The 12134-nt window shown below is 46.7% G+C and overlaps 1 protein-coding gene across 6 annotated transcripts in view; it reads left to right on the top strand.

Annotated features, from left to right (window-relative positions):
* APP (amyloid beta precursor protein) overlaps nucleotides 1-9278 on the top strand; it is a 262344-nt gene extending 253066 nt beyond the window's left edge. For all 6 annotated transcript variants that reach the window (XM_059392200.1, XM_059392199.1, XM_059392198.1 and 3 more), the window contains one exon: nucleotides 8088-9278. In XM_059392200.1, coding sequence (XP_059248183.1) covers nucleotides 8088-8189 — 102 coding nt within the window. In that variant the 3' untranslated portion in view covers nucleotides 8190-9278. The remainder of the gene's footprint in view (nucleotides 1-8087) is intronic.
* The last annotated feature ends 2856 nt before the right edge of the window (nucleotides 9279-12134 follow it).

Raw genomic sequence — 12134 nt, 5'->3', positions numbered from 1 at the left:
CTTGGCTGCTTGTTTATGGGATCTGCTGATGGAAATTGGTTTTGAGTCTTCTTTTCCCTGTCCAGACTGGAGTGGCCATGCTGGGGAGCGGTGAGGTGTGACAGAACAAGATAGATGACTGACAGGCTAGCCTGTGGGCACATCAAATAAGCAATGACAACATCAGCGATTCTGGGGTACCCGTCTTCTAATAATAGTACTTCTGAGCCTGTGTCCTTTGAGACAGGGGGAGATGTAGCCTTGTTAGCATCAGTTTACTTCATTTCTACTCAAAACAATTTTTTTTTCATTTCATGTTTGGGCAAAAAAAGAAAAACGTTTTTATACTTGAATAATTGAAAAGCCCCTTTTACTAAAATTAACAAGTTGGGAAAAACAGACGTTGGCGAGGATGTGGAGAAAGGGGAACCATTGTGCACCGTTGGTGGGAATGCAAGCTGGTGCAGCCACTCTGGAAAACAGTACGGAGGTTCCTCAAAAAGCTGAAAATGGAGCTACCCTATGACCCAGCAACTCAACTACTGGGTATTTACCCTAGAGATACAAATGTTGTGATCCGAAGGCACATGTGAACCCCAATGTTTATAGCAGCAATGTCCACAGTAGGCAAGCTATGGAAAGAGCCCAGATGTCCATCAACAGATGAATGGATAAAGAAGATGTGGTATATACACACACACACACACACACACACACACACAATGGAGTATCAGCGGTCAAAAAGAATGAAATCTTGCCATTTGCAACGACGTGGATGGAACTGGAGGGTATTGTGCTGAGCGAAATAAGTCAGTCAGTCAGAGAAAGACTATTACCATGGGATTTCACTCGTATGTGAAATTTAAGAAACAAAACCGAGGATCAAAGGGGAAGAGAGGAAAAAATAAAACAAGACAAAACCAGAGAGGCAGACAAACCATAAGAGACTCTAAATCATAGGGAACAAAGGGAGGGTTGCTGGAGGGGAGGAGGGTGCCCTGGGGATGGGGGAACTGGGTGACGGGCGTTCAGGAGGGCACGTGATGTAACGAGCGCTGGGTGTTAGATCGGACAGTTGAATCACTGTCCTCTACCTCTGAAACTAATAATACATTATATGTTAACTGAATTTAAAAAAAGAATGCTAGCTCATTTAAAAACAAAACAAAAAAAAAACCTCTTCTTTAATCTATTGTATGGGAGTTTTTTTTTTTTTAACTGACTAGAGTTGACATACAAGGTTCTGTTTCAGGTGTACAGCACAGTGGTCTGACGACTCTGTGTTACGCAGTGCTCAGGCCAATAAGTATAGTCGCCGTCTGTCACCAGTCATTGTATGTTTTAATGGCCTCGGACTGACGAATCTACCCAGGAAGCATCTTCCTTTTTATCAGGTCAAGTGCCTGTTTGGGGTACCAGAGTGCAAAAAGCCTGTATTGGTCTGCTAGAGCTGCCATTACCACGTCCCAGACTGGGTGGCTTTGGAAGTGTATTTCCTCAGAGTTCTGGAAGCGACAAGTCTGAGATCAGTGCATCGGCGGGTTTGGTTTTCCTCGGAGGTCTCCCTCCTTGGCTTGTAGGTGGCCTTCCTGTCATCTTTCCTCTGCGTGTCTGTGTTCTGATCTCCTCCTTTTGTAAGGACACCAGTATTGTTGGATTAGGGTCTACCCCCAATGATCTCATTTAACTTCAGTTACTACTTTAAAGACCCTGCCTCCAAATACAGTCATATTGTGAGACACTGTGGGTGAGGACTTTAACCTAGGAATTTGGTGAGGACACAGTTCAGCCTGTAACAGCCCAGGGATGCTGGGCAGAAAACCAAGGTCTCTCAAAGGGACTCTATGCCACGGTTGTGCATGAGCCTTACCAGCTACTTATTTAAAAGGTCCCAGCCCCGACCTAAGGAAACAATTTCTAAATGGGCTTAGAATCTGCGTGTTGAACATTTTCCGGCGGAACAGAACAGGTATTCATTTTTGAGAATCACTATCTCCTTCCTTTGAGTCACTGGTCTGAGTGTAGAAAATAGTATCTCATGTCTACAAGACAAGACCTCTAACTACCTTTGTTCTCTTTATAAGAGACCTAGCTACCTTTGTAATTCTTTTTAAAGATTTTATTTATTGATGTTAGAGAGAGAGCATGAGTCGAGGGGAGGGAGAAGGACAAGCAGACCCCGTGGTGGACAAGCGGACAAGGCAGGGCTTGATCTTAAGACCCTGAGACCATGACCCGAGCCAAAACCAAGAGTCGGAGGCTTAACCTGCGGAGCCGTCCGGGCACCCTGAGAATTAGTAACCCTTTAATCCGCATTACAGCCACCTAGGTTAAAAGTTTCTTGTGGTTAGTCACCAACCAGTGTCTCCTTGGATTTGGGAAGTCAGAGAGTAAGTTGACACTTGAACCCAGATTCCGGGGAGGGGAAGAAAATTCATCTTGAGGCGAGGAGACATCCTTGAAGGAGCAGAACTCCAGGGAGAACAGCTGTTCAGCTCTTCTCTTGATCCTCGTTCCGCTCGCTGCTTAAGAGCATCTGGAAACCTCTCCAGAGTGAGTGCCCTCCTTGTATGGTGTTGCTTCTTATTTCTTCTCACCTCCTCTTCCTTGAAAGTGCAGGTGTTGTCAAAAGCTTGGAAACCAGCCCCCTTCTCCCTCTCCAGGCCTTCCCGTCTCTCCCTTCCAGAAGCATCGCTGTGCGCTTCTGTGTCGAGCAGTGTAGGGCAGCGATGGACCAGGACGTCACCTGAGGTGCCGTTCGCCATCCCCGCCCTCGGGAAGCTTATGGCCGGGCCGGGGTGGGTGAACGTGGCCGGGAAGAGCTGCAGCCCACGGCGGCACCGAGGCCGTCACCTGGCGCAGGTGATGTCGGGCACTGTGGGGTTTCAGGGCAATGTTTCTCCGAGAGCAGAGCAGCGTCTGCCCCGAGTGGACGTGGTCCTCCTCCGGACGTGGTCTGCCCATCTCGGCAGGCCCTCCCACTCAGGGGCCCAGGAATCAGCTTATTCCCAGCTCTGGCTCGTTATTCCCAGCCTGCTTGGTTAGTGAGTAGCCCTTCTTCACTGAGAACAAATACATGAACATTTCCAGCTAGACTGGCCTGCGTCTGTCAGGACGGAACACTGTCCCGCTTCACCCCATCAGTGCACGAAGAAATGATGAAAGCCGGGCGCCTGGGTGGCTCAGTGGGTTAATCCGCTGCCTTCAGCTCAGGTCGTAGTCCCAGGGTCCTGGGATCGAGTTCCGCATCGGGCTCTCTGCTTTGGTGGGGAGCCTGCTTCCTCCTCTCTCTCTGCCTGCCTCTCTGCCTACTAGTGCTGTCTGTCAAAAAAAAAAAAAAAAAAAAAAAGAAAGAAAGAAAGAAAAGAAATGAAATGAAATGATAAAAGCCACGGTCTCCAGAACTCCCTTCTCAGAGCGGAAGATGCCTGCAGGAGATCACAGAGACATGGAAATGACACGGAGCCTAGTATTTTTATTAATAGAGCTGTTACCAGTTGGACATTAGCAGTTGCCAGTTTTTGTTTTTAAAAAATAAGCAGTGAACATTGATGTAATGATTTGCTTAGCCATAAGGCCAGAGGTTCACCCAGGAAGCCATTAGCCAGCCACGCTCCTCAAGGAGATGACTGTGCCTTGTGGGCCCTTTGTTCCACTGTGTCACCCGGGTGCCCACCGTCTCTGGTGGCTGAGGGACCCAGCGCCAGCTGACTGATCCCCACTGCTCCTGCTTTCATAAGGTCCTACCCGTCCGCCCACCCTGGGTGGTTGGTGATGTCACTCTTCTACACTGATGTCGATGGACACTGGATAGTCCAAAATGCATCTTGTAGCTCTTTCCTGATTAAAGGGAGACCTCCCCTTTAATTAGGGGATTGGAGGGGACAGGACAAGGGCGTAAGGGTTACAAACTGGCAGCAAGGAGCGAGTGAGGCCTGGGGATCTAATCAATGAGTGCGGCATAATGAATGTAGTCCCCAATGCTGTATTGTAATCAAACGTGCTAAGAGACTAGAATTTAATTATTCCAAACACTAATAAGGGATAAAAACGGTAGGGAGAGGGGGGTGGGGTTATGGACATTGGGGAGGGTATGTGCCATGGTGAGTGCTGTGAAATGTAAACCTGGCGATTCACAGACCTGTACCCCTGGGGCCAATAATACATTATATGTTAATAAAAAAGATTTTTTTTAAGGATAAGAACAGATAATTCTCTGACCTGATGGAGTTGCTAATTAATCACAATAATGATAAGCATATTACAGTGTGTAACTGTATGAAGTTAACGGATTGTATACCCTAATTTACATAATGTTATATGCCAAATAGATCTCTGGAACAAAAAGAAATTAAGGGGGCTGGCACAAAATCTCTTTATTATAGGGTATAAAATTTTTTTCCATACATGGGTCTGATAACTGGACCATCAGAACTCTCCCGTCCGTCACGCCCCCCCCCCCACTAGCCATCTGATTAATGATCAGAATAAGAAGAGAGGTGCCAGTTCGCTTTTTATGGAGTTACAGCGTATGACGTTCCCTGATGAATGTGCCGTCCTACTTGCTAACACGATAAAAATATGTCCTGAGGGGCCCTTTCTTCCTGATGAGAACCTGACCCACCAGGATGGAGGTAACGAGCCACCACTAACGTGGCTGTTGTGGAGCAGTTGGAACGGTCAGGTTCAGTGGGAAGCAGAGGTACAGAAAAGCATGGCTGGACCCAGAACCTCTTGTGGCTGGAAGCAGACAGCAGAAAGAGACAGGGGAAGATCAGAGAAAAGCATCAGGAATCGAGGATGATGATGGCATAGCCAAGGAATCCGTCGCCTGCTGGAAGGTCACTGAACACGGGCAGCAAACATGAGTGAACCCTTATAAGGAGATGGAATGACAGTCACCAAACTGAAGCTGGGCGCGACTGAACACCAAATCCAACACCAGGGGGCTTAGAGGAGGGATAAACGGACTAGCTTGAAAACCTGGTTGATGTTTGCTTTGCTCTCCTTCCCGCTGCACGAACTCCTTGGAGGGCCTTACCCTCCACTGTGGTTATGTATTAAGTCACTGTGGTTTATCTTCTTCTCCTTCCCTTGTGCACCTAGATGACCTGGAATGGAATATCGTAGGCGTCAGGACTCTGGTTCTGCGTAGCTCAGTGTTATTCATGAAAGGGACGCCCAGGAACACACATCCTGCTGGTTATTCTACGTAATCAAATTAAAATGTGGATTTTCCCGGCTTACTACTCCCACACTAGAGACGATACGATACGGAGGAACTAGAAACTAAGGAGACCCAGGAAAAATTTCATCTCTGCAGTCTTGACAGTTGAGCTGTGAATTCCTCTGGATATAGCGAAGGAATAAGGTTTGAAGCCAGGCCAGAGTGCAGGGCAGAGGGTCCTAAGGTCTCCCATAAAGACACAGCTCCCAGAACCTAGAGCCAGAAGAAGACTTAGGACCAGTTATGGATGTGATCTGACCCAGAAATTCAGGGGAGGAGGTGTGTGCAGAGGTGGTGTGCATGTGTGGTTTTTTTTGCCTCAGCAAGTGGTAGGTGTTCCTGCCTGGTGGGCAGATGCGGATTCTGTCCCCAACTTCATTGTTCCCTCATTCCTTCCAGAACCGTCATCACGGGCTCCAACTTCCCCCGGCTCTGCTTTAAGGGAAACAATACTGAGGTGTTGATGCCAAAGCCCTGCCTGCACCGTAGTGGGGGAGCCCCCACACAGTGGTCCCCACCAGTGCAGTAGCTTTGCCTTGGAGGACCTAACCTTGAGTCCCCCTAGGGAGGAAGGCTCCCCCTTAACCTGATGCTCTTCCTTTAGTGGTAGGTTTATCCATGGATGTGAGCACTCAGTGTTGCGCCTTGAGCCTTCAAGGGGCTCAGGATAAAGAGCTACAACCCAAGCTCCTTGGGCGCCATTTTGTAAAAATCATCCCTCCTCCTGAAGGCTCCTAAGCCCTCTGAGATCTGAGGGCTCCACCTTCCCGCTGCAGCCACCGCGCCCTCCCAACAGCAAAAGATAATAAAGATTAGCAGGTGGAAAAGGTCCAAGAAGGCAGGAACCTTCCATGCCTGCATTCCACGCCCACCTCAGCCTCCCATTTCTGGCTGGACTGTTTTAAGCGTTTGGCTTTGGCCTTTGAAGAGGAGATAAACCATTAAGTTGCCAGGTGTCCCCCTGACCTTGATGAATGCAGATGACAGCTGACAGCCAGGGTGGGGATTGGTGTGTTCCTGGAGGACATACAAGCACGATATTCTAACAGTCACACGGTGTATTTTTTCTATATTCAGCAACATGGCAGCTTTGCAGAGCTGGATCTCCTCAGCAAGACTTTTTTTTTTTTTTTTTATCTTGACACTATTTGAAATATCAGTAAAAGGCGGCACAAATACAAAGAGGCCAGGTTCCTATGGCCCCAGTGCTACAGACAGGCTGTTTCGCTGAGTCGCCGGGTGGATGAAATGTCTCGTTATCGGTGCTCATCTTTAGTGACGGCGTTGGAACCGACAAGGCCGTGGCTAATTACACAGTGGCCAGTTAAAGCACGGGGACCTCATTTGTTGACAGCGCAGCAGGTCAGAGGAACAGGAGGGATAAGAAGAAACACAAGTGATGATTCCCATAAGGAGGGCAGAGCGGAATGCGCAGCGTCCTCCGAGCACCGACGAGGCGGGAGATGGTTGGTGGCTGCATCCTGGGGCGGGGGTGGGGTGGGGGGGATGCCCGGACCTGTTGCCCGGTGGGGGGTGGGGGGCGGGACATGAGGAGCCGCGGCAGAGCGGGCAACTCTGACCAGCCCCGTCCAGTCTGCGGGAGCTGCCGTCTTACCCGAGGGGGTGGTTCCAAGTCCTGCGTGCGAGGTGGAATAAGGAACCTCAACTTTCAGTTCATTCAGCAAAGAGTTGTGAACTTCCTCTCTGAATTCCGTGCATTGTGCGTGGTGCGGCAGGTCCACCGGAGACGTGAGCAGCCGCTCCCCACGTGCACCTTGCCGGATGCGCAGAGAACAGATACCCCTTCCCGGCCCCGTCCTAACCGGGATAACCTGCCCTAACCGTCCTGTCCGGCGGGGCGGGGGCGGGGGCGGGTCCCAGCTGCTGGCCTGATCCTAGACACGGAGCACGTCAACGCAGAGGGTCTGTGCAGGACATCCTGCTCCAGTCTTAGTACTCTGTTTTTTATTTTTTTTTTAAGGTTTTATTTATTTATTTTGACAGAGAGAAATCACAAGTAGATGGAGAGGCAGGAGAGAAAGAAAGAGAGGGAAGCAGGCTCCCTGCCTAGCAGAGAGCCCGATGCGGGACTCGATCGCAGGACCCTGAGATCATGACCTGAGCCGAAGGCAGCGGCTTAACCCACTGAGCCACCCGGGCGCCCCAGTACTCTGTTTTTTATAAATAATTATATACACACACACATATGCAATATGTATACATATGCAATATGTATATACATATACAATTCAATGTACATATGTATTGCATATATGTACATATATATTGTGTGTGTATATGGATATAACCTAGAACAGTATATTTGAATATTTTCCTTTTTTCCTTGCCACATGGCCCCTTGGATATATGTAGATCATCATTTTAATTAAAAGATTCTCAGGCCTCTGGTCATATTAGATTTCATGAAAGCTGGGACAAATTAAAATGAGTGTGGAAAAATCAGCCGTCTAGATTTATTTAAGCGTCTGCCCATATACATCGCTCCCTCTCCATGATGCTCTTGGATTTTTTTTTTCCAACTTACCACCACATTTTCAAGTAAAACAGTTTTCCATTGTGGCCTGTTGGTCCCTTAGTGAGCCAACAGGGAAGAAAAAAATATTTATTGCGCTGAATGTATCCAGTTACTCTGAAGTGGGGGGAGCAACCAATGAGCGTCCGGCGAGCAGAGCCAGCTCGGCAAGGTTTTCGGCGCCACCTGGTGGCCAGATGGAGTATCTACGTAACTGGTCCTGCTCTGAGGGGTCACATTGGGAAGGAAAGAAACCTACCGTGCTCCTTACTTTACCTTTCCACATGTGTGCTTTCAAAAGATCGATTTTTTTTTTTTAATTCATTTTTCCTCGCCCTTGAATTTCAGGTTGACGCTGCTGTGACCCCAGAGGAGCGCCACCTCTCCAAGATGCAGCAGAATGGCTATGAAAATCCAACTTACAAGTTCTTCGAGCAGATGCAGAACTAGACCCCCACGACAGCAGCCTCTGAAGTCGGACAGCAAAACCATTGCATCACTACCCATCGGTGTTCATTTATAGAATAATGTGGAAAGAAACAAGCCCTTCTGTTTTATGAGTTACTCATCGCCTTTTGACCGCTGTGCTATAACACAAGTAGATGCCTGAACTTGAATTAATATACAAATCAGCAATGTATTCTCTCTCTTTACATTTTGGTCTCTACATTATTAATGGGTTTTGTGTACTGTAAAGAACTTAGCTGTATCGAACTAGTGCATGAATAGATTCTCTCCTGATTATTTATCACGTAGCCCCTTAGCCAGTTGTATATTATTCTTGTGGTTTGTGACCCAATTAAGTCCTACTTGAAATATGCTTTAAGAATCGATGGGAGATGCTTCGTGTGAACGTGGGAGTGTAGCTGCTTCTCTTGCCTAAGTATTCTTTTCCTGATCACTATGCATTCTAAAGTTGAGCATTTTTAAGTATTCCAAATGATCTAGAGAAATTTTTTTCCATGATTGCATTTTACTGTACAGATTGCTGCTTCTGCTAGATTTGTGATATAGGAATTACGAGGATACACATTTATTTCTTTGTGCCTGTTTTATGTGCACACATTAGGCATTGAGAATTGAAACTTTTTTGTCCATGTACCTTTGGATCTTTGATAAAGAAAAGAATCCCTGTTCATTGTAAGCACTTTTACGGGTGGGGGGGTGGGGGGAGGGAGTGCTCTGCTGGTCTCAAATTACCAGGAATTCTCCCAAAAAAATTTTCTGCAGGATGATTGTACAGAATCATTGCTTATGACCATGATAGCTTTCTACACTGTATTACATAAATAAATTAAATAAAATCACCCTGGGCAAGAGTTTTCTTTAAAGGATAACTAGGGACATGAAATATTCAGAATCCTTTGAAGGGAAGAAGAAGAGACAGATGCAGTTTCTTTTAACCGGTCTAAAAACATTTTATTTATGACAGCGAAAGAAAGTGAAAGGGGAAGGCCTGCCTGGACAGACCCTTTAAGATTTGTCTTCAATTTGTACAAAACGGTGTTTTCATGTAAATAAATACATTCTTGGAGGAGTGCCCTTGTGCTGGTGTGAATGATTCCATGGCAGCCGCCTGCTGAGCAAGTAGCCCCCCAGAGTCGGTGAGAAAACGAACGTAATCTAACCCCAGAGGTCCACACCTTTGTATCTTCACTGCAAGTCTGAGTCGAAAATCAGGGTCAACACGAATCTTCTCGTGCTCGTGCTAGTGCACGAGAAGGGTCAATGCCTCATTGACCTATCTAACCTGGTCCAGAGTATCTTGTGGCCGCACCCCTGTCCTCATGTTTGTCCCTGTTCTCATCTGATCGTACTGCTGGAACAAATACCACGGACCCGGTTGCTTATAAACAACAGAAATTTCCTTTTCCCAGTTCTGGAGATCGGCAGTCCAGGGTCAAGGTGCCAGCCTGGTCATGTGGGGAACCTTCCAGGTTGCAGATTTCACATCGTGTAAGAGCGCACATCCCATTTGAAGGATCCTTACAACCTGAACCACCTCCCAAAAGCCGCCCTCCCCCCACCAAGACCATCACCTTGGGCATTGCAATTTCAACACAAGAATTGTGAGGGCACACAGACATTCAGAGAGACCCATCTCCGTCTCAAATAAGAGATGAAGAGAAAACTCCTGGGGGCCCGGCTCAAAGCTAAGACAAGCAGACAGCTAGCTCTAAAGCAGATTTTCTGAAGTGTGGCTCAGCTGTTACTCTGCAGGGAATCCTTCCTTGTTCTGGGGCCCTGTCCTGCGCTTTGAAGGATGGTTAGGAAAATTTCTGACTTCTCACAAGATGCCAGGACTCCCCACTTGTGATCATCAAAAATGTGTCCAGACATGACCACATGCCATTTGGGGGGGCGGGGAGCCTAAATCGCCCCCATTTAGGAACCACATGCTCTATGGACTTGATTTTTTTTTTTTAAAGATTTTATTTATTTATTTGACAGAGAGAGATGACAAGTAGGCAGAGAGGCAGGCAGAGAGAGAGAGGAGGAAGCAGGCTCCCCACTGAGTAGAGAGCCGGATGCAGGACTCGACCCCAGGACCCTGAGATCATGACCTGAGCTGAAGGCAGTGACTTAACCCACTGAGCCACCCAGGCGCCCTGGACTTGATTGTTAACTGGAGAAGTCTATCTAGTCGCTATCCCAGAGTTGTAAGAACGCTTGGACCTGGTGTTTTTGCTGTAGTGTGCTTGGAAGCAGGTGGACTTCCCATTTTAGCTTTAGAGTCGACCTTTTAAACTAAAACTGAGCACAGAAAATTAATCAAGGTTGTTTCATCAAGCACTGTGCTCGATGAATAGACTCGATTAAAACTCGTTTTGAGTGTGTTCTGTTTTCAGGAGAGCAAAATCACTGTCTCCCTTCTTCCTGGTAAGGGCGCTTAGACGTGACAACTCTAAGAGGTACATAAAGTATGACAGTTTGGGTAAAAGCAGGGGTTCCATTTTTGCCTGGTAGAAGGGAGCCAATGGGGGAAAGTTAGTCCTAGTAGGACAGGACATTGGTGAACTGAAACTGAACTTGCTCGAAGGTTTTAACGTTACTCCCTGGCAGGCTTCAATCCCAGTAACTGCAAGTTTTAACTTTGATCATTTCAGAGTGGATGAGGAAAATTTTAAAGACTCACTAGATAGATTTTATAGATACCTACATTATGAAAAGAAATGGTAACGCTTTCTAATCTTGGTTTTCAACTTGAGATGCATTGAATGGATTCTCTGGAAGGTCTGGGGATTAATCAATAGGCAATTTCTCCAGCCCAGAAATCAGTGAAATCTGGGGCGAGTTCGGGATGACCAGCCTGATGGGGTGACAAATGACATCTCAACATAGTTTTCATTTGCATTTATCTTACCGGGAATAAAGTTCGATATTCTTTGATCTTTTCAAGGGCCATTTTGTCTTTCTGAATCTTCTGTTTCTGTCTTTTGCTTTGGGCTTGAAATCTAGTTTGGTATCAGGACTGCAAAGCCAGCCGTCTTGCTGTTTGCATTTGCCTCATAAATCTAGGTCCCCTTCCTTTATTTTTAGCTTTTTCAATTGCTGTGTCTTGAGTGCATGACTTGTAGACAGCAAAAAGCTGGGCTTTTGCTCTGTGAGCCAATCTGGAAGTCTTTGGCTTAATAGGCAAGTTGGGCTCATTCAGTCTTTACAATATGACTGATGTGTCTGCTCTCAGTCCCGTCATCTGTTGTGATTACCGAGGGTATTATACTTACTGTGTCTCTACGGAAGGAGGGCTCTCGGCAAACGCACACGTGTGTGTGTACGTGCACACATCTGGGTGTGCGTGTTTGTGGTTTACAGGAAGCTTTGTATTTTTATTCTAGTGATTACATTTTTACTAAGGATTTTTGTAGTGCTCTCCCTTTTTTCTCAACTTTTACGAGGGGTCTTTACCAAATGATAAGCTCTGACCCCGTCCTGCCACCGACGCAACAGTGAATGGTCTTACCCTACTTTTCCCCTATTCTCCCCTCTCTCCCGTTTTTCCAGTTGAATTAGTTCTATTTATTCAGACATAAATGTTCGTGTATTCTTCTTCAGTGCCTGATCCTACCCGATTTTATTTTATTTTTTTAAATAACATTTTTCAGTGTTTAATGTTTTTTAATTAATGTTTAATTGATGTTCATTAATGTTTAATGTTTTTTTAAAAATAACATTTTTTTAAAGATTTTATTTATTTATTTGACAGAGAGAGACACAGCGGGAGAGGGAACACAAGCAGGGGGAGTGGGAGAACGAGAAAAAAGCTCCCCACTGAGCAGGGAGCCCGATGTGGGGCTCTGTTCCAGAACCCTGGGATTATGACCTGAACTGAAGGCAGACACTTAATGACCGAACCACCCCGGCGCCCCGATCCTACCTGATTTTAGTCTCAAC

Source organism: Mustela nigripes, chromosome 2 (genome assembly GCF_022355385.1).
Source record: "Mustela nigripes isolate SB6536 chromosome 2, MUSNIG.SB6536, whole genome shotgun sequence".
Classification (NCBI taxonomy): domain Eukaryota; kingdom Metazoa; phylum Chordata; class Mammalia; order Carnivora; family Mustelidae; genus Mustela; species Mustela nigripes.
The sequence above is the reverse complement of the archived record's forward strand: the minus strand, read 5'-3'. Positions and strand labels throughout refer to the sequence as shown.